Source organism: Rhinatrema bivittatum, chromosome 4 (assembly GCF_901001135.1).
Source record: "Rhinatrema bivittatum chromosome 4, aRhiBiv1.1, whole genome shotgun sequence".
In the NCBI taxonomy this organism is placed as follows: Eukaryota; Metazoa; Chordata; class Amphibia; order Gymnophiona; family Rhinatrematidae; genus Rhinatrema; species Rhinatrema bivittatum.
The window spans coordinates 255,502,225-255,522,542 of NC_042618.1; the positions used below are offsets into that span (position 1 = coordinate 255,502,225).

The following is a 20,318-nucleotide window of genomic DNA, read 5'->3' on the forward strand; positions in this document are numbered from 1 at the left end:
GTCAATGTTATGGAAAGGCAAAGAGGTGAAAAGAAACTGCTGGAATTAATCACAGTGAGAAACTGCCTCTTCAACACAGTCTGGCAGAATTCAGATAAACCATGAGAAGGATAAAAAAACCAAAAAAAAACACAGTGGGCTGACTTAATATGCAAATGGCTAAAGAAATTTTCAATAAACATTGAAATCCAGTGTCTCAATAGGGGGGAAAAAAAGGAGAGGAGCACAGAGGAACTAACATTTCTTACTGGGGAGGAAAATTTTACTTTGTAGAGAAAAACATACCAATTTGTAAGCACTCATTTTTGGAAGGCAAAATAATAATGCCCTTTTTTAAAATGTATATTCAAGGGAGAAGAACATTAGAGGATAAGAAATTGTTTATTAAGGTGTATACATAATTCAAAGAAAAAAGGAAAATTAAAACCTTATTACTGATACTACATATTTTCTAATGTATGAAGTGCAAAAAAAAGAACCTATAAAGCCAATTATCAATTTTTTTTGACACACACAGCAGCACATATTTTCACACATTTTACTGTGTTTATTGCTTTAGCACTTTTACATGACATACAAAACTGTCAAGGAACAACCTATTCACAGATATTTTTATATCTGTGACAAAGGAAGAGTCAGAAGTAAATTACACCCAAAACTAGAAATGCCATTTGTTTACCAATCTTACTTAAATATTCATATTTAGTTACAGGATAACATGCCTATTCATTGAAAGCCTTCTTTTTCAAAAAAAATTTAGGGCAAATATCTTTTTTGATTCAGTGTCAATATAGTTAGGAATCTTTCTTCAGAGATTTCAAGAGTAGTTTTCCATCACGTTCTTCAACCTCTAAGCCCATACTCTTAAGAAATGAATCATCAGCAAGACCCTGGCGCTCCATCTTTGCTATGACCTCTTGGTTTTTTTCATTTTGTTCTGTAAGGTTTCGAATAGCATAAACAGCCCACTGGTTTAGAACTGCACAGCTAAGTTAAGGAATGCAACATCGGCTATAGCATATCATTTAAAGAATAATTACAACAAAATAAACATTTTTATTCAGAGAAGAAATGTAATATGCATTTTTTAAAAAACAAGATATGGTGGAAAATGCATTCTCTTATTGTAGGCAAATTATGTGCCATTGAAATATTTTTATTACACAAGTCATGCATAAGTTCTGTAATGCTGATTTGTTACTGTTAGCTATTAATTCTCATGTAATCAGGTGTCAAAAAACTCATTACTTGAAACCCAGCTACTAAATACTTTAGTGAAACAATGCACATTTAAACTTAATTGCTAGTAGCACATGCAAGAAGCTTGAAAATATTGCCAATCCACCTCTGTATAAATGCATCTGAAAACTGAAGAATATTTCTGATAAATATTTAATTTTTCAAAACTAATGTTGAAGAATCAGGAAACTTAACAGACCTCAAATGATTAAATGTCCTAGTAATGTACCGGTAAAATAACTAAATTGTTTAATCTTACCATATAAACAAGGGAGAAAAGATTACATAACCAAACTGATATATGTGTGTATATATAGATATATACATACACAGGCGCAAAATTTGTTTGTTAATTCATTTTGTAGGTCACCTCCATTTGTTTCTTTAGTTTCAAATGAAAAAAAAAGGTTTTCATTTGTTTCCCATTAAAGTCAATAGGAGAAGCAACAGTATTTTGAGCTTCAAAATTTGGGTTTTCCAATCAATTCTAATGATACTTGAGGGAAGACAATATCAGAAGGGAGAAGAGAACCCCAAGGCACCAAAGACTGTGTTAAAGTGGAACCAAAAGTGGCATGAAAAGCCTAAGGCATTGCAAAGGGGCAAAATGATACCAGCAGCAGTGGCAGGAGTTCTCCAAGGCACTGTCAGAGAAGCAAAACCACAGCAAGAGCGTCAAGAACACCCCTGGGCTTCAAAACAGGGCACCAACAATAGCAGCATGAACCCCCCCCAAAGGAAGCAGGAAAGGGGCAAAATGGCACCAAAAGTGACAAGAACATACTAAGGCACTATGAAGAGGGAACAAACCAGCAAAGGTGCAGGAAAAAAACAGGCACTGACAGAGGGCAAAGCATCACAAAGAGTAGCATGAAGACCTCAGTACTCCATGAAAGGTGCAACGTGGCCATCCACAGTGGCAAAACCACCCCAAGAAGTACAGTCAAGTGTCTAGCAGCAAGGCAAAGTGGCAGCAAGACCCCCAAGGATATAGAGTCTGGGGTATTGCAGCAAGGCCGAATGGTAGCAAAAGCCCCAAAATATATCAGCAGGAGCAGGGCAACTTCACTTGATAAGACCTCTATCCTGTTTACTTGAGAGAACTCACAAACCAATTCCCTCCCATACCCGTAAGGCACGAACATCTTATATGGTCTGAAACAGCCACAAACACCTTGCAAAATGTATGCAATTAGATACTGTTCTCTCCCCCAAGGTCACAGAGTCAGTAGAAGTGATAAAATTAAGAGCTCAGGATTTCCTGACTCCAATGTTTTGATTTTTTTTTTTTTTTTTAAAGTCCCATAAAAAAAATACAAGTTTGTTTATAAACTCCAAAAAACCTAGAAGCGCAACATTACTATTCAGGATGACATAAGGTCTCCACTACATTACAAACTGTCATACTGTGCCATAAGCAGAAATGACCTACCACTGTATAACAAAACCCCCACTGCCAATTCCTTTCAAGGGCTAAATTATTTTACTCACACTGACTCTTGAATGTCAAAGAGATGTTCTTTATTACCACGTAATATTCAGCTTGGTAGCTAAATGGTCATCATACCTATTGTCTTATTCAAACCAATATGATTTTATCAAATGGCATGGCATTCTTTTAAAAAAAAAAAAAAAACATAAAATAGATCTGAAATACATACTCAAGCAAATTACTAAAACTAGGAGCTGTTGCTATCACCCTATTCATGAATATACATGAGTCTTGTTAGTATGCTGTGTAAGGCTGGGTCCTCTGGGTAAATGTGCACAGACCAAGAAAGACTTAAGTATCACAAGAGATTAAAGTGAATCTTAGCTTATATTCACATTACCCTCTTGTTCCCTCTCCGAGAGTAAGAGAAAGAGAAAATTAAACATGTTCTAAAGTCTGTAATCCTACCAACACTTTAAGCACTTTATTGTATACTCAGCTTTAGAAAGAGAGCTTCTAAAGTTTCCATAGTTACTACAAATAGGAGCATGAGCCTGTTTGTTGTAAAATGACACAAAAGGAAAAATGCAGAGAGCATGATAGATCCGATTTGATAAGGTTGTCTAGACTCTTAGAATAGTAAGTTTTAAAGTGTCAAATCAATTAATGCTATACAATGAACTGAAGATTCCGGTGTCATACCCAGGAATTTCTGCACCATAGAAGGAAAAATTGAAAGAATGGATCCCTGTTCTACTTCTCATTATACTTTAAGTGGGGAAGTCCTATTATTGAAACCCATCATCATACTGTACATATCTAATTTGCATCTATTTGCATATTAATCACAATCTGTATGACATTATGAGAGAAGCGTTTTTGTTTGCATGCATGAAAAACAGTGTTGGATTCATATTAGAGAAATAATTCTGCATTTGATAAGTAACCTTCAGGTTAGAATGGTGAAAAAAAAAAAAGATCAGAACATACATATAAAAGCAATACCAAGGGCAAAACAGAACCCCTTCCCCCCAAAATATACCCCTAAAACAAATAAAAAAAATAAAAAAAACACATTTAAAAAGAAACTTTCAGGGTCCTCTAAAATAAATCTAAGATATTTAAGCCATAAAAATCCTAAGCTAGGTAATTTCAATGTAGCCAGAGAGAATGCAGAGTTATCAGTCAATCATAAACCAGGCTGGTGTCCCGAGGAATGGCTCTTGATAGAAAGAACAGACACAAGTACTGTATGGAAATAAAGTTTCAACGTTAGAGAACAAAGTTCCTCACATGCAATGTTTCGTATCATTAAGCATTAACATTAGTTTCTACTAGGAAAAACACACATAGGAGAGCAGTTATGAAGAAACAGGTCTATTGAATTAGACACGACAGATTAATCTAAAGTACATTTTACATTACTCTTTATTACACAATGGAAAATACATACTGGACTGCTGACTGCTAGATATTTTATCTGCTTGAGTTCATTAATACCTGTGATTCCTAAGTTTCATTGTCTTTATAAAAAAAAAATATAAATCTACAAGGTTTTGCACACACATTCTATCATAAGCGACGGCAAAGGAAACAATTTGGTAATAAAAACTGTGTTTGACTACCCTCCAATGGTATTTTGCCCACTCTATTCACCAGCACTGTGCACACTGACGACACAATAGCAAATATTAAATCATTGCCTTTCTACAGAAACAAAATTTTGCTTGTTATAGCAATATGCTTCTGAATACACTTATGTGTTTAAGAAGCAGCTATCAGCTGTAAACTATTTCACTAAGGTATAAAAGGCGTGGTATCCTGCCATACTGTTTTAAGTTAAAAGTTTAATACAATCTTTGTATTCTTGCACAAACATTACAGGTGCAACTTATTTGTTTTTATATACCAATATTCAAACATAAGTATCACATCGGTTTACATAATAACTTAAGTGATAGTGTGACCACAGGTCATATTATCTTTACATTGTAACATAGTAAAAAATTGCATCTATGTATTGCTCTAACAATTATAATATTATTACATTAAATAACAAACACGACTTAATTCTTAACATTATAACGGCTAACGTTATTGTGAAAAGGATGGGCCTTTGGTTGGAGATGTATTGAGATCTCTACTGGGTTATGTGTGGGGTTATAGAGCTGGTTGTTTGGGGTTGAATCTCAGTGGCGAGGGTTAATTGTCGGCGGGATAGGCTTTTCGGAAAAGCTTTCTTGAAGTTTTGTGAAGAGTGTTCTTGCGTGTTGTGTTGAGGTGAGGTGGGCCTGTTTGATGGAGGGGATAGTGAGTAGTCCAGTGTTTTTAGAGCGCAGGTTTCTTTGTGTGGTGTATGGATGAAGGGTGTCCTTTAGCCAGTCTGTTTTCTCGTTGTTGATGGATTTGTGCATGAGGGTGAGGGCTTTATATTGAATTCTGTGGGTTATGGGGAGCCAGTGTAGGTCTTTTAGTATAGGGGTGATGTGTGTGGAGCATTTGCAGCTTGTGAGGCATCTGGCTGTCGCATTTTGCAGTAGCTGGAGTGGCTTGAGGGTGGAGGCGGGGACTCCGAGGAGGATGGAGTTACAGTAGTCGAGTTTCGATAGGATGAGGGCCTGGAGTATTGACCGGTAGTCTTGAGTGAGTAGTAGGGGTTTGATATTTTATTTTTTTTTGAGGACTTACCTCCTCTTCCCAGCCTAAGTGCCCACCCCCTCCTCATTTCCTCAAATGGTCCTGAAAAGAACTGTATATCACAACACTATTTGAAAAAGAGCTTTGTTGGATGTATATGGCCACAACACAGGTCAACTGCATACAAAGTAGAGTTGCTTACCTGTAACAGGTGTTCTCCCAGGACAGCAGTATGTAATCCTCACATATGGGTGACGTCACTGGACAAAGCCCTATCATGGAAAACTTTGACTGGCATACTGAGCATGCCCAGCATGCCATGATCCCTGTGTCCACAGGGGTCTCCCTTCAGTCTCATTTGTAGCAAAAGGCTCGAACGGGGAACAGCTGAGCCTTGTAAGCACTACATTTAGGCCCCATTCCGTAACCGGTGATCGTAGAGGAGGCTTAAGTTGTAGAAAACCCATGATAACCCGACTCATAAGAGATTGAGCCGTTAACAGGGCATCCCCTACTCCCTGGTGGTACGCTGAGATGGAACTGAGGTGTACCCATGCGGAGGATGTCTGGGGACCAGAATCCAAAAGGTATCCTAGATAGCCCAATAGAGAGGGTGGGGCAGGAAAAAAGGGGCCAATACCTTTTTGTGCACGTCATTTGGTAAATCTTGCCCATTTCGAATGGTAAGATTTACATGTGGAAGGTTGTCGTGAAGCTACAAGTACCTGAGAATATCAGTAAGTCTGTGTTATGAGATTGGCCTGTGGGCAGGTGAATTGGTTCCTGGAGTGATAGGTTGAGAAATATGGGAAAGCATACTTGTCAAGGCAGTATGGGGTTATGAGAATCATTGGAAACCTGTACTGCTATAGCTTCATGAGAGTTTGGCTATGGGCGGTATCGGAAGAGATGCCTATAGGAGGCCTTTGTTGCAGGGGCAAGCAAAGATGCCCATGGCTAACACATTTGTATGCCTGTGTAAGGAGCAGAATCTGTCCACCCTGTGGTTCGATTCGGACGCAAGAGGTCGAAGGTTGGCTGACCTCAGCACTAGAAGATTTTGCTCGCTACACAAGGATTCAGAGACCACTTGTGGGGATGGAGACATTGATTGAGATGGACTGTTAGTATGTTCGGTTTGCCTGTTGGATAAGTGGTCCGGAGATGCATGGAGTGTGCAAGGGCCCAGGCCCAGAACTGCGCGGCTTCCTGGCAGAGCAGATAAGAGCCTGTGCATCCCTGTTTGTTCAAGTACCACATTGCTACTGTGTTGTCTGTCTGTATCCACAATGTTTTGTGTGAGAGGCAGTGTTTGAAGGCATAAAGGGCATAACGCATGGCTCAAAGCTCCAGGAAGTTGATCTGAGACTTTTTATGGAGCGGAGTCGATGCATTTTGGGTTTGGAGGGTACTGATAACAGTTCTCCAACCCAAGTTGGATGCGACCATGGCCAAGATGATCTGAGGATTTGGTACTGGATCGGTGATATGGAGCAGGGACGAAAGTGATGGAATAGCTTAGAGCCACTGAAATTTTAAAATCCACTGAGTTCTTCTCATGGCTAGTCTGACCATAGGAGTGATGTGGATGGTGGAATCATGTGGCCCAGCAATGAAAGTTTGATGGCCTGAGGCTATGTTGCATGCGTGCAGAGATGTGGACAATTTGATAGGATGTCTGCGCGATTGTTGGGCAGGAAGGCCGTTGTGACTGTAGTGCCCAGATCTGCTCTAGATTCATAGTGAGTCTTAGAGAATTTAGAGCTCCTTGTTTGGATTGACTCCTTATTAGGCAGTCGTCCAGGAAAGGAAACGTGTGAATGCTGCTGTTCTTTGTAGATGAACGGCAGTCACTGCTAGGTATTTGGTGAAAAACACAAGTTGTCTAAGCTAGATCGAATGGCAGAACTTGGTACTGAAAATGTTATTGACTCACTATGAAGCGTATTGAAAGTCCAGAGAATAGAGGCAACCCCCTTGTTGTAGTAAGGGAAGCATGGTGCCAAGAGACACCAATCTGAACTTTTCTTTCTGAAGAAATTGAGATTTCTGAGGTCCAAGATGGGTGAAGGTCGCCTATTTTTTTTTTTATGAAAGTAGGAAATAGTGGGATTAAAAACCTCTGCCTTGTTGGGTCCGGGGAACGGTATCCCCAAGCCCTGGACCTCAGTGGGGTGGACCATTCTGTTCTCTGGCAAGGTAGAAAAATCCAGGAGCCTGCCCGACTTGCGGAGCTGATGTGATCTGGATACTCTGTCTCACACAGGAGCGTGAGCAGTAAAAGGTCCTTCTAGCATACCTCTTCACTGGTTTTCTAGCCGAGGAGGGAGGATTTGCAAGAAACGTAGAGAGCTATTGCAGGGTCTCATGGCAGTCTTGCAATTGAGCCACTGTCTGCTGCAGCTTATGCACGAAGAGATTATCTGTGGTGCATGGCAGATCAGCTAGATTATCTTGGACTTCGGGCCATAAATCAGAGGCCGTAAGCTAGGTTACCATCTAGTACGGAGTCCTGTTGCTGGCAACGGGAGGACGGTTCGAAGCAATCACATGTTGCTCAAATTTCATGTGGATGGCAGAGAGGTTCCCTTGGTGTTGTGTCAAACATAGCTGGTAGATTGCAATATGTGACACCAATATGGTTCTTGGAAGATATTACAACCTAGAACCTCCCTTAAACGTCTGATCCTTTTTAGTGTACAGGTCGAAAGGGATGGTTTCAGACACGTTCTTAACTTAGGTCTCGATGGGATTGATGTCGAAGCGGGATTAGAGTGTCCATCGCCCCTCGAGGATCCCGGGATAGGTATAGGCTCAGAAGAACGTCAGCGCTGATGACTTAGGCTGTCATTGGTAGGTGCCACAATGGTGAGAACACTGATGGCTTCGGTGTTAGATTCCGGAAAGGCATCGATGACAGCCTGACGGATGAGGATGTCCAGCTCCTTCCTGGAAGCTGGTATAGGTAGCGCAGCTACAGGGGGAGACAGGCTAGGCGTTACTGGCACTTGCACATGAATCTGTGGTGGCTCAGTACCCAGCACCAGTGTTGGTGGGGGAACGCCTCAGGTGCAGAGGAGCATGGAGACTCTTGTACCTGGGCCCGCTTCGCAACTGGCTCAATGGACATTGATGCCGGTGCGGAATCAGTGCCAGCACAAACACGGAACCATGTCGGTGCCGGCAATGTTTCCCTCGGAGTTCAGCCCGGTCATTCTCCAGCACCGAGGAAAATGCCCTTGCTGTCTCGGATGGCATTGGTGACGGACGATCACCATGCCTCTACTGCTCTTGGCATTGTTTGTCGCCCAAGGATTACAACGGGCTCTGGTTTAGAACCCGAAGTATGGAGCATTTTCTTTAGTCGACGGCATCAACGGGGGGCGTGGACGTTCCAATCCCTCTAGCCCCGATGGACCCCGTGGAGGTTCGCAACAAGGACACTCGCGGGTATTGTGGGGCGGACAGAGGGTGAAAAGAAGGCTGCAATTTGGTTGGTAACCCGGGGGAACCATTAGTGAGGTGACAGGAACAGACTGAAAAAATGTACACGAAAGGAGACCCGTGTAGAGAAATTATTTGTGAAGTAAAACTTCAAGCGTTTCCATGAGGAAAAGTTGTGAGAAAAATCTGAGTTCCTAAACGCGAGGCAAACTGCATCATGGAAAAAAAAAGAGACTGAAGGGAGACCCCTGTGGACACAGGGGTCATGGCAAGCTGGGCATGCTCAGTGTGCCAGTCAAAGTTTCTAGAAACTATGACAGAAAAGTCTGCTGTGATAGGGCTCCATCCAGAGACGTCACCCATATGTGAGGACTACCATCCTGCTTCTTCTGGGAGAACAATTCCATCATTGAATATAAACAATTATACCATCTAACTTCTGGAATGTCCACAGGATGACCATACCTTTGCCTGCTGAATTTCAGTTTGCACATACTCAAACATCATGCTGCCATAGGTTTGGCCATAGAAACCCACCTCTTTTCACATTTCACTGTCTGGGACAGCAGGCTGTCAAAGCCTTACCCCTCAAGTTATTCTGCACTTTGATTACTGATAAAAACATTTTCTGCAGCGTGATATCATCCTGGTCCGTAAAAGAGCAGGAGCCACTCATGAATATGCAACATAATTTTTGGGTAGTGAGCAGGCCAGACTCAGCTGTTAAAGTTGAAGACTTGACAGGTGACTCATCTCAGCACTTTCCCACCCATTCAGTGTAGAGGCAGGAAGATCAGTTACTTAGTATTCCCTGCCTGACCAGCTATAAACAGACAACTTACTGTTTGCGCTTGGATGCGGTCAATATTGCCATAGCCTGTGGCAACAAAACTTTGCTTGCAGAGGGCTCTCCACCAACCTAGCTGTGGTCATATCACAAACTCAGTAATGCTGCATATAGCTGTAAACACATCAGGTCCATGTTCAGAATGTAGCAAAACATTACATTGCTGTAAAACACACTGTATATTATTGGCCTTATTGTATGTGTGGTAATTGAAGCCTATTAATACATACTTCATATATATCCATGCTCCATTCAATAACTGCCACCTCTTCAAAGTATTTCATGCTAATTTTTTTCTTTACATGGAGGGAGAGGTGAGCAAAGGCCTTCTTTGCCAGGCACTGCCAGAGGTTATCAGATAGGATCTGCAAAGGATCTGAAGGGGACCAGCTATCAATGTAATTTCCCAATAGACAAAAGCACTCTGTCTCACCTATCTTAAACTTGGGAATGCTGCATACTGCAATAAGCATACCTCATCTATCTGTAAGCATAATGACCCAAAATTCATACTAGGTAATGAATATTGAATGTTGCCCAAACAAAAGATAGCCCGAATATAGCTAAAGCCCACCTCTGCGCCACAGTTCCTCAATTCTTAGAAGGAAACTTCTAGAACAGGAGTGGCCAACTCTGGTCCTCAAGATCCACAAACAGGCCAGGTTTTTAGGATATCCACAAAGAATATGCATGAGATAGATATGCAAACAAAGGAGGGAGTGCATGCAAATCTATCTCATATATATTCATTGTGGATATCCTGAAAACCAGGCCTGTTTGTGGCTCTTAAGGACCAGAGTTGGCTACCCTTGCTCTAGAATATTTGATATGTCATATACTTAAGTGGTGGCAAACCCAAGGAGCTGAATGATCTTGTTCTGGGTGAGTTCATGCTATACTCAGGGCTTACAACCTAAGGCATAAGGAGAAACCCAAGCCAGTGATGACCAGCCATTCAGGGAATGGCACGAGTGCAGAATCATGCTGTAGGCTATCTAGCACAACCTTCGCAGGTGCAGACAATTGCCTCTCTCACCTACCCACGATTAACCACCCACCCCCTTCCCCCCATTCCTAACTGCTCTTTATGAATTTGCAATAGACAACTGTCATTCCAACATTCACGAATAAGATCTGTATTGGATGGATATGGCTGCAGCATAGGTCAATGCACATAAATCAATTGCATATGAATTCAATTACTAAACATTTACTAATTACTAACAGTCTCAAGCCCCAGAGATGACCATACCCTTGCCTGCTAAATTTCAATTTGCCAAATGCTCCATATCATGCTCTATCAATTAGCACCATTGGGAGACGCAGGGCCTTTGGAGTCTCACCCCTCAGGTTATCCTACAATTCAATCCTTAATCACTGATGAATTTCTCTGTGCTGCAACAAGGCCCTGATTCGAAAAAGAGTAGGGTTCATTCATTAAGCATGTCAACAGAAATTTTGGGTGGTGTACAAGCCTATACTGTGTGTCCAAGTACAAAGGATATTTACTGATGAGGACAATTCCATTGGGGATATGGTGCAAGAAGACATGCACTGGTAGCCAGTCCTTTATACCCACATACACATGTGTAGAGCATGCTGCGTCACTCTTGTAGTGAGCCTTGGTGATAACACTGCTGCTCCCTAGTAGGAGAGACTGGAACAACTGGATTCTAGGCAAGAGGGCTATAGGGTAGAGTTACTTGAACAGATGCTATCTGTTCTATCTGATAGAAATGGCTGATGCAGGACTAATCTATCTCCTCCTTCATAGATTCCCCATGATACCCAGAATGGGATTCCCCATAATACCAGAAGTAGGATTCCCCTCTTTCTCCTCTGCTCTCTGGTCCAAGAAAACACAGAGGTAGGCGATCTATGATACTGGCAGGTAAACACAAAAAAATAGATGCCTGGATCTTTTCCAACACTTTATTGATACAGAGACGTGTCAAATAAAATCGCCTGACTCAGGCCGAGTTTTGCAGCTTTACAGCCGCTGCCTCAGGGGCTACAAATAGAGTAAACAATCATAAATCAATAAATATTGTTATTAAGATCTCATAAATATTTAAAAAGAATTTTATATAAATGAATAAATATCCTTTATAAACATTATAAAGATCTAAAATCAAAAATATAAAATCACAATACTAAAAATATTTCTTTTTTAAAAAAAATTTCTTTATGCACGATGGTAAAAAACAATCCAGCATAACAAATCGCTATTTCATATTCTATCTATTTTTAGCCGCATCTAATTAGCCATTTATTAGAATATTAAATTTTTACACCAAAACTATCATCAAGAGCTTAAAAACTGTAACTGATACCGAAATAAATTTTAGTTAATGGACTAAAGTGAGCGTGGTATGTGCTATGCTGTCAGGGATCTCAAAGAGATCACACATATTAACTTTTAACTACGGCAGGAGTTGCTTAATGAACAAATGCTCATACAGTAAAAATATTTAAATATCTTTAACTTTGATATTTCATGGCACTTCACAACTATTCAGTAGGTATAAAAAGGAAGATGAAAAAAAGGGAATTTCTGTTCGATTTTACCTTGTACATGAAAATTCCAAATGCAATGCAGCATAGCATACCACCATCTCCGCTTCTATCGGATTCAAACTGCGTCTGTTCAGCCATTTTTAAACGCTAGATTTGGCGCCAAAAATATCAACAAAACCTTTATATATTATTACTAATATTAAAATTATAATTCTTAGTTGATAAACCAAGCCACACACATATGATAAAATCAATATATAAAAAATTATTACACCACATGCTTATATTCAATTTCAATATGATGTATAAATTTATCAATAATGGTTGATTTTTTTTCTACTTGATCTTGTACTGCTGGCATACTAATTGATTGGATTAAACAGCTAACTGATTAGAAGAGTGGAGGTAAACGACATTTGGTTTTAATTGTTTAAGTATGCCTCCTATGTATCTGTCACCTTTTATTTATTTATTTTAAAAAAAAATGTTTTTCTTGTTTTAGTATTGTGATTTTATATTTTTGATTTTAGATCTTTATAATGTTTATAAAGGATATTTATTTATTTATATAAAATTCTTTTAAAATATTTATGAGATCTAACAACAATATTTATTGATTTATGATTGTTTACTCTATTTGTAGCCCCTGAGGCAGCGGCTGTAAAGCTGCGAAACTCGGCCTGAGTCGGGCGATTTTATTTGACACGTCTCTGCATCAATAAAGTGTTGGAAAAGATCCAGGCATCTATTTTTTTGTGTTCCTCTGCTCTCTGGACATAAATAAACTGAGGTCCCTTTTGAATCAAAAGATAAAATTCACACCAGATAATAACTTCATGTAGTATTTTATGTTTTAATGAAATCTCTCTGCTGGGTTCATAAGCAGGATAAAATATCCAAAAACTATCCTGTTAACTTCTTAAGGTTCTTAGCAAGCTCCACAATTCCCTTTCAGGTGTAACAGTTATCTTTATTAGAGGCAATTTTAAAACTTCATCAAAAAACCTAGACCCAAGCACTGCTAAGCTCCTCCAAATTTCTTTTTCTATCTTTATTCTCACTGAGCTCAATTTTACTGAAAGCAAAGGCAAGTAAAAGATGCCAATATAAAAAACAAACAAACAAACCACTCCCTAATTTTCCTTGACCAGCATTATCTATAGCCACTCTAATTAGCCTCTAGCTAAACTTCAGTATATAAAAAAGTACAAATAAATTACCCTTAACAAGGCTATAGCTCTAAGCAGGCAGCCTTGTCCTCTCTCTTACATACTATTATCCAAGAAATAACAGTGAGGGAAGTGTAATCTTAAAGGCTGAGTAAGCTTTAGGTTAAAGTGAAGTTTAGGAATGGTTCTGCTTCTGCCTCAGCCTCTCCGTCCTCCTTGTCTTCCATGGGGGCTGAACAAGAGGACTACTTGCTGCCTGGGTGTCAGTATTCCTTGTTTTACAACACCTGGCAGCCAAGTATGGTGATTATGCTGTCATTATGACTAAGCTCTTTCCTACTCATTCTCTGGAAAACTAGGTGCAAGGGAGAATGGAAATGCAGTTCTCTTCAGTAGCCATCTTGGTACTATTTCCTTTACAAACCAGTTAGATTCTACTTTGTGATTTAAAGAAAATGGTAACTTCTGTGCAGGGACTAGTGCAGCTATTGCCTGATCCATCACAATGTGTAAATTGCATATATTTGCATGAGTAAAGGGGCAGGGCATGTGTAAGTAAATATTAATGTGTTAATAGAAAATAGCAATTATACAAGCATTTATTACCAGTATAAATACATGTACCTTATTATGTGTATTCTATTTCTACAAGTGGGATACAGTTGTTATCCCAAAATACAGATATCCATCAACCCTGGGAGTTTAGGATCCAGTCCAGTATTTGAGTTTGCAATGTGGGAAAAACCTGGTTTGGACCTGCCTGCCCAATGCCATGGAGCCTGCTGATAGTCCACCTACCATGGAAGTCAGGAAAGCATGGCAGGTGTGGCTGAATACTCAATCCTCAGAATCCTGGATAATTTAATAATTAGGCTAGCCCTTTGATCATATAATAAAGTTGCTCTCTCATATGGAACATCACCCTTGATTTCCTACTTTCTATTTCATAAGTTATTTCAATGTGTGCTGAATATATCAGGCCCATAGTTTCTAATAGTTCTCTGCAGCTTATGCTACCCTATCCAACTCTTTGTCCTGTGAAACAGTATTAAATTAATAGGTCTGAACCAGATTTAGGTGGTAGATAATCTGTGATGATTGGCTGGAATACACTTGGTGTGAGGGTGCTTATGGATTACTGGTAGTAGAGGTAGGTGAGATCAGAGAAACACCAAGGAATCCCTGATAGCTCACCAGCTTGCAGCTTTTGTGTAAGAGTAAAATAGCAAAGGATGAAAGGACCTTGTGATATTGTGGCAGAAGGAAGATGCAGTTTCCTTCTCTCAGACCTGACCACTTCCAATCTGCTCTCATCGGTGCAATTTTCTTTTCATTTGAGGCAACATTAGAAAAAGTGCTGAGTGGCAGACTTTGGCCAATTTTGTTCACGAATGTCAACGCATCTGGGAAAGAAAGAAAAAGAGAAACCCAAAATGCTGGAATCCAAGATGGATGGGCAGATTATTATTGACTGATCCAGCTAAATCAGGAGTGACTGCTGAACTAAAAACGGCAGTATTAGAAACACTCAGAGCTAAAAAAAAGATCACAGACAAACTAGAGGAAGTCTCTTTGACTGTTACTGATTTTGAACACCAGTTCACAGAGCCAGAACAAAGTCTTGGATGTGCAATATGATCTGTACAATACCAAGGCTGAAGTGACAGCACTTCAGGGGGCAGAGAGAAAACTAAGAACGTCTGAAAGATCTATAAAACAGATCCCACCGTAATAACACCTGCCTCCTAGGCTTACCAGAGACTTGGCTGGAGAAAGAGCTACAGGGCTTCCTGAAAATATAGCTTCTGCAGGAGTTGGGCCTCAAAAACATCAAAGGAAACTTGTGTATCAAGTAGGCTCACAGGATAGGCCCTTGCCAGGATAATAGTGGCAGGCCGCAAGTGATCACAGTGCAGTTGCTGGACTTCATGCACAAAGTTACCATAATGCAGGCTTTGAGAGAAGGAAAACAACTCAGTCATGGAGACAAAGATTTTGGCCTTTCAGGACTATTCAGTGAAATTGTCTGCAGTGCACCATGAATTTGCCCCCCCCCGTCTAAGCTCTTTGCGATGGGTGTTCGTTCGGCCCTGCTCTACCCAGTTAAATAATAAATGCAACACACCAGCAGAGTTCATTGGTTTCTGACTGTGGCAGAGGCAAAGAAATTCATAAACAAACTGGAGGAGAAAGTCACCTCAGCATTTGTTCAATTCCGATCCTGGCATGGTGTTATGTTCAGCTTTGGAGATGTGCTCTTTAGTGTTGCTGATAGTTGGGTTGGGTGTTGCATCCATCTTTATGTTTTTTTTCCTTTTTTATCAAAGGTCCATCAGTGTTAGCTAGGCAGTGGATGCACTGCTGCTTCACGACAAGTTCGAGAACTACAGTTTTGGATTGTGATTGACTGGTTATTGCACTCTCCCATTTAATTCTTAGTCATTGAATATTGGTACGTGTTTTATCCCTTAATATCAAGCAGTTAATATGGCTGGAGTTTTGAGGGAGCTATTGTTTATTGATTTGAATGTGGGGAGAAGATGAGTGTGGCAATTTGGGGATACATGGAAGGAGACTATTAGATGGGAGCGGTAGGGAACAGGTCAAGGGTATGAACGTTGTAGGGGGTCTCAGAAATATGTGGAGAAAAGATCCTTAAGGAAGCAGGGGGAGATGGAGATGGGGATTTTTTTTTCCCAAGAGTATAAATGCACAGCATGTTACATGTGATTTGGAAGCAAATTCTCTGAATGTGGGCTCATGCTGGGAGGGTTCACATTTTAGAAAGGTGGGTTTTTTTTTCCCCTTTCAGTTCTTGTATCTGATTTTACACAATGGATAAAGTATGACCCATCCTGATCTAAAACTTTTGTCCTGGAATGTCTATGGTGTGGGCTCAGTGACTAAGCTTACCAAAATTCTTATGATCTTTAAGAAAAAGAAGGTGGACATAGCTTTCTTACAGGAAACCCATTTCAATGATGCAGAACATCAAAAACTGAAAAGATGGTGGGTGGGTGATGTTCGTTATGCCTCAGCAGGTACTAGATCTGCAGGGGTGGTGATCTTAATTGAAAAAACTGTGCCATTGATTGTGCAGACAGAAATTAAGGACCCTCATAGTTGCTACATTTTGGTCACTGAGCTTTACCTCAGACCAATGATTCTCTGTAATGTGTATGCTCCTAATAGTTATGAGCATGGTTTATTTGCCAATCTGTATAAACTTCTGCTTCCTTACATACATGATGGGTTAGAGGTGGGGGACAATTTTAATTTGGATGGGGACCAACTTTTGGATAAATCACATCATAATACAAGAGAGAAGTTTCATACAGACAAAGGGATTTCATACTTTAAGGATAATCTGGATGTGGCAGACGCTTGCTTCATCCATTAGAAAAGGATTTTACCCAATTAGAGTTCATTATTCACACTCCAAGACAGATTCTATTCTGATCTTCCTACATGTATTCTCACAAGTTGTAGATTCAGGTATAGATGAAATACAGGTGTCTGATCATGCCCCTGCTGTTTAACTTGGGGAGGGGGTGATAAGACCATTTTGGGCTTGGCATTTTCCTTATCTTTTGGTAAGGGATCCACACTTTCAAGAATATCTTAAAGCATGTTGGAAAGATTTTGAAAGACATAGTAAGTGTCAAAGATGATCCCATATTGTTTTGGTATATGGCTAAAGCAGTCAGAGGAGATGTTTCTTTTTGTGGCAAAAAGATGGAGGTATATAGACAAGAAACTTGTACAATTAGAAAAACAATTGAATATGAACAAAAAAAGATTAGTGGTTTCTAACTCAAGAGAGAACTGAGAGGCCTATTTAGTTACTCAAGTAGCACTGAACTCCTTGATTCATCAGTGAGCTAAGAAATCTATTGTCTATTATAAATTCAAGCTCTACCAATTTGTAAATAAATCAGTCAAGCTTTTTGCAAATATCAAAACAAGCTCTGGTCCCAGACTTATCTCCATTTTAACATCAAAGATGGGTGTAAGGTACACTCAAATAAGGAGACAGTGAAGACCTTGAAGCTGTTCTATAAGGAACTGTATACTTTTGGTGGGGGGACATATGGAAACTGAATTCAATTTTTAGAGCAGGTGAACATGCCCAAACTCACTGAAGAACAATTAGATTGGTTAAATAGACCACTCAGCGTAATGGAAATTCAGGGGGCATTTGTAAAGCAAAAGGACTGAAAGCACCAGGCCCAGATGGTTATAATGCTGAATTCTATAAGATTTTATTAGATTATGTTGCTGAACTGCTAAGTGTTGTGTATCAAGCATTATTAGAGCAGGAAGCATATCCAAAGGATGTCAACTTGGCCTAAATTACAGTGCTACTCAAACAGGAAAGGGATCCAACATTGCCTGCGTCATATCGTCCTATATCTGTTAAATTTTGACCAAAAATTTTAGCAAAAATTATGGTAGATAGACTGGCCTTAATACTACCTATGATCATTGGACCGGGTCAGGGGAGGTTTGTTCGGAGACATTATGCCCTGACAAATATAAGATTGTTGCCATCAGCTATGCTGCTTGGGAAAAACCACTATACCCCCCTTTCATGGTCATTAGTTTCGATGCCAAAAAGGCATTCAATAGAGAGGAGTGGCCATACTTGTTTTCTCTTTTATCTAACATGGGGCTAAGAGGATGGTTTCAACAAGTGGTAACACTTATTTAATAATCCACAGGCGACTGTGGATACAAACTGAGTTCGTTCACATATGTTCTCTATAGAGAGAGGCACTCGTCAGGGTTGCCTGCTCTCGCCGGCTTTATTCTTACTTTCCTTGGAACCTCTCCTACGTTTTATCCAACAAACAAATGATATAGCAGGTATGAATATGGGTCCTAAGGAGAAAATATGCGGAGTTTACCGATGATATCCTGGCATTTCTGACTGACCCAGAGTCTTCTTTACTGACCCTGATGCAATCTATTCAGAGGTTTGGACAGTTTTCTGGTTTAAAATTCAACATGGATAAATCTGAGGCCTTCACCTCTCTGAGCTCCATTCGAGATCATTGGCATGATAGGTTTCCATTAAAGTGGGCATTAGGCCCAAATAGATACTTGGGACCTCCCAATATCCCCTGATTTAAATGCTTTATATAGACAATTTATCTCTTCTGTTAGACTATACAAAACGGAAGCTACAGGCTTGGGTAAATTTGCCATTGTCCATGGAGGGGGGGGGGGGGGGGGGCGGCAGGATAAATCTTTTCAAAATGCTGGATGTTTCTAAGATGACTTTATGTTTTACAAAATCTTCCAATTTGCTTATTATACAAGGATCTGAAAGTATTGGATACCCTCCTGATCTTTTTTGGCAGGGGAAAAGGGTGCATTTCCATTGAAATGTCTAAAGGAAGATTAGATGGAGGGGGAATGAGAGCCCTGATCTGGAATCATAATCTAGCTTGTTTGTTGCACATCATTCCAGACTGGCTGTATGACAAATCATTTTAATGTTAATTTAGCCGAAGACTGAGCGCTATTGGATCTTCTAGACATGAAATATGTGCTCCATGCACCTTATAGCAAATTGCCCAATAGATTTATTTATTTGTATTCTTTTTTTATACCGAAATATAGCTAAGTGCCTTCATTCCGGTTTACAGTGTAACAAATTCATACAATGAACAGTTATTAATTATAACAATATAATAATACAATAATAATATAACATAATAATAGATGGTCGAAATGCGTTGTAATTTTCCCACTGAAGTGGGCTTGGGTTAGATTAGCGACACTTTAAGAAGTCACCTACATGTTAACAAATTTTACCAATTCAGGGGGATCTATATTTTTTACCCGGTAATACCACATCAGATTTTCAAAGATGGCAGCAAAAGGGGATTTTCATGATGCAACATGCTACGGGTGGAGAGGATAAGATTGCCCTTTTTGGAATTGAAACAGCAATATATTCTGATAAGTTTCTTTTCTTATCTACAATTGAAACATTATCTTTCTTCTTTACCTGCCAAAGACTTAGATTTTACTTTTGTGGAATCATTGGATGAGTTTAGATGAGTTTAGCTGATGCTACCTTAAGCTTGCTGGGCAGACTGGATGAATCGTTTGGTCCTTTTCTACAGTCATTACTATGTTTCAATATTTGCTGCAGCCATGTATATCCAAATAAACTATTTCTTTCTCTCTGAGGCAGAATTCTTTGGGTTGGGCTGGGGTGAGGAGGAGTAGGATGAAATAAAGCCTGTACATGTTGAGAAAAATCTAGCTCTTCTGGATGCTTAACTTGCCATATATCCAAGAGTTGTAGTTCTTTCACAAGAAAATTCAGTCTTAAAGTTGAGGTGGACTTTTTAAAAAGTCTTGAGGATTTAGCATCTTTGTTAGAATCCACTATTAAATTAAAATCTCCTCCCAAAATTATGACATGATCCACAAAATTGAATCAGCAAAGTCATTACATGAGAAAAGAAAGAATAGCAGTAAATATTTGGTATACACATTACAAAAACTCTTTTCCAGAAGAAATAGTTTATCACTGATCAATATAAAATGGCCCTCTAGGTCAGTTATTAACCTCTCAACAGCAAAAGGAAGGTCTTTAAGTAGCAAAATAATAACTTTCTGCTGTCTACTAAAGTAAGAAGAATAAACACTGTGTCCCACCCAGTCTGATTTAAACGTATTTTCCTTATCTTGCATTTCCTGCAAGAACACATTCTGAACCTTAGCTTTCTTAAAGATTAAACATTTTTTTCTCTTAGCAGTTGAGTGGACATCATCCATATTTAAGGACATAAGGTTTATGTCAATCATCAGAATTTATTGTGATTGAATGTTAACAAGAGAAGCTCTCACATCCCCTAGCACAGACCTCTGAGCCTCAAAATATGGATCTTAAGAGAAAATAAATTCAATAAATTCCAACTGTTTCATTCAGATCCAACATAAAAGGTCATGCATCCATACATACCATAAAGACAAAAACATAAAAAGAACACTCATCCATATGCTCCAAGGGACT

General features: G+C 39.6%; 1 protein-coding gene across 1 annotated transcript in view; it reads right to left on the bottom strand.

The window, feature by feature from the left end:
* Positions 1-355: 355 nt before the first annotated feature.
* ATXN10 (ataxin 10) overlaps positions 356-20,318 on the bottom strand; it is a 434,387-nt gene continuing 414,424 nt past the window's right edge. Inside the window, 1 exon segment of the mRNA XM_029600055.1 lies at positions 356-979. Coding sequence (XP_029455915.1) covers positions 795-979 — 185 coding nt within the window. The 3' untranslated portion in view covers positions 356-794.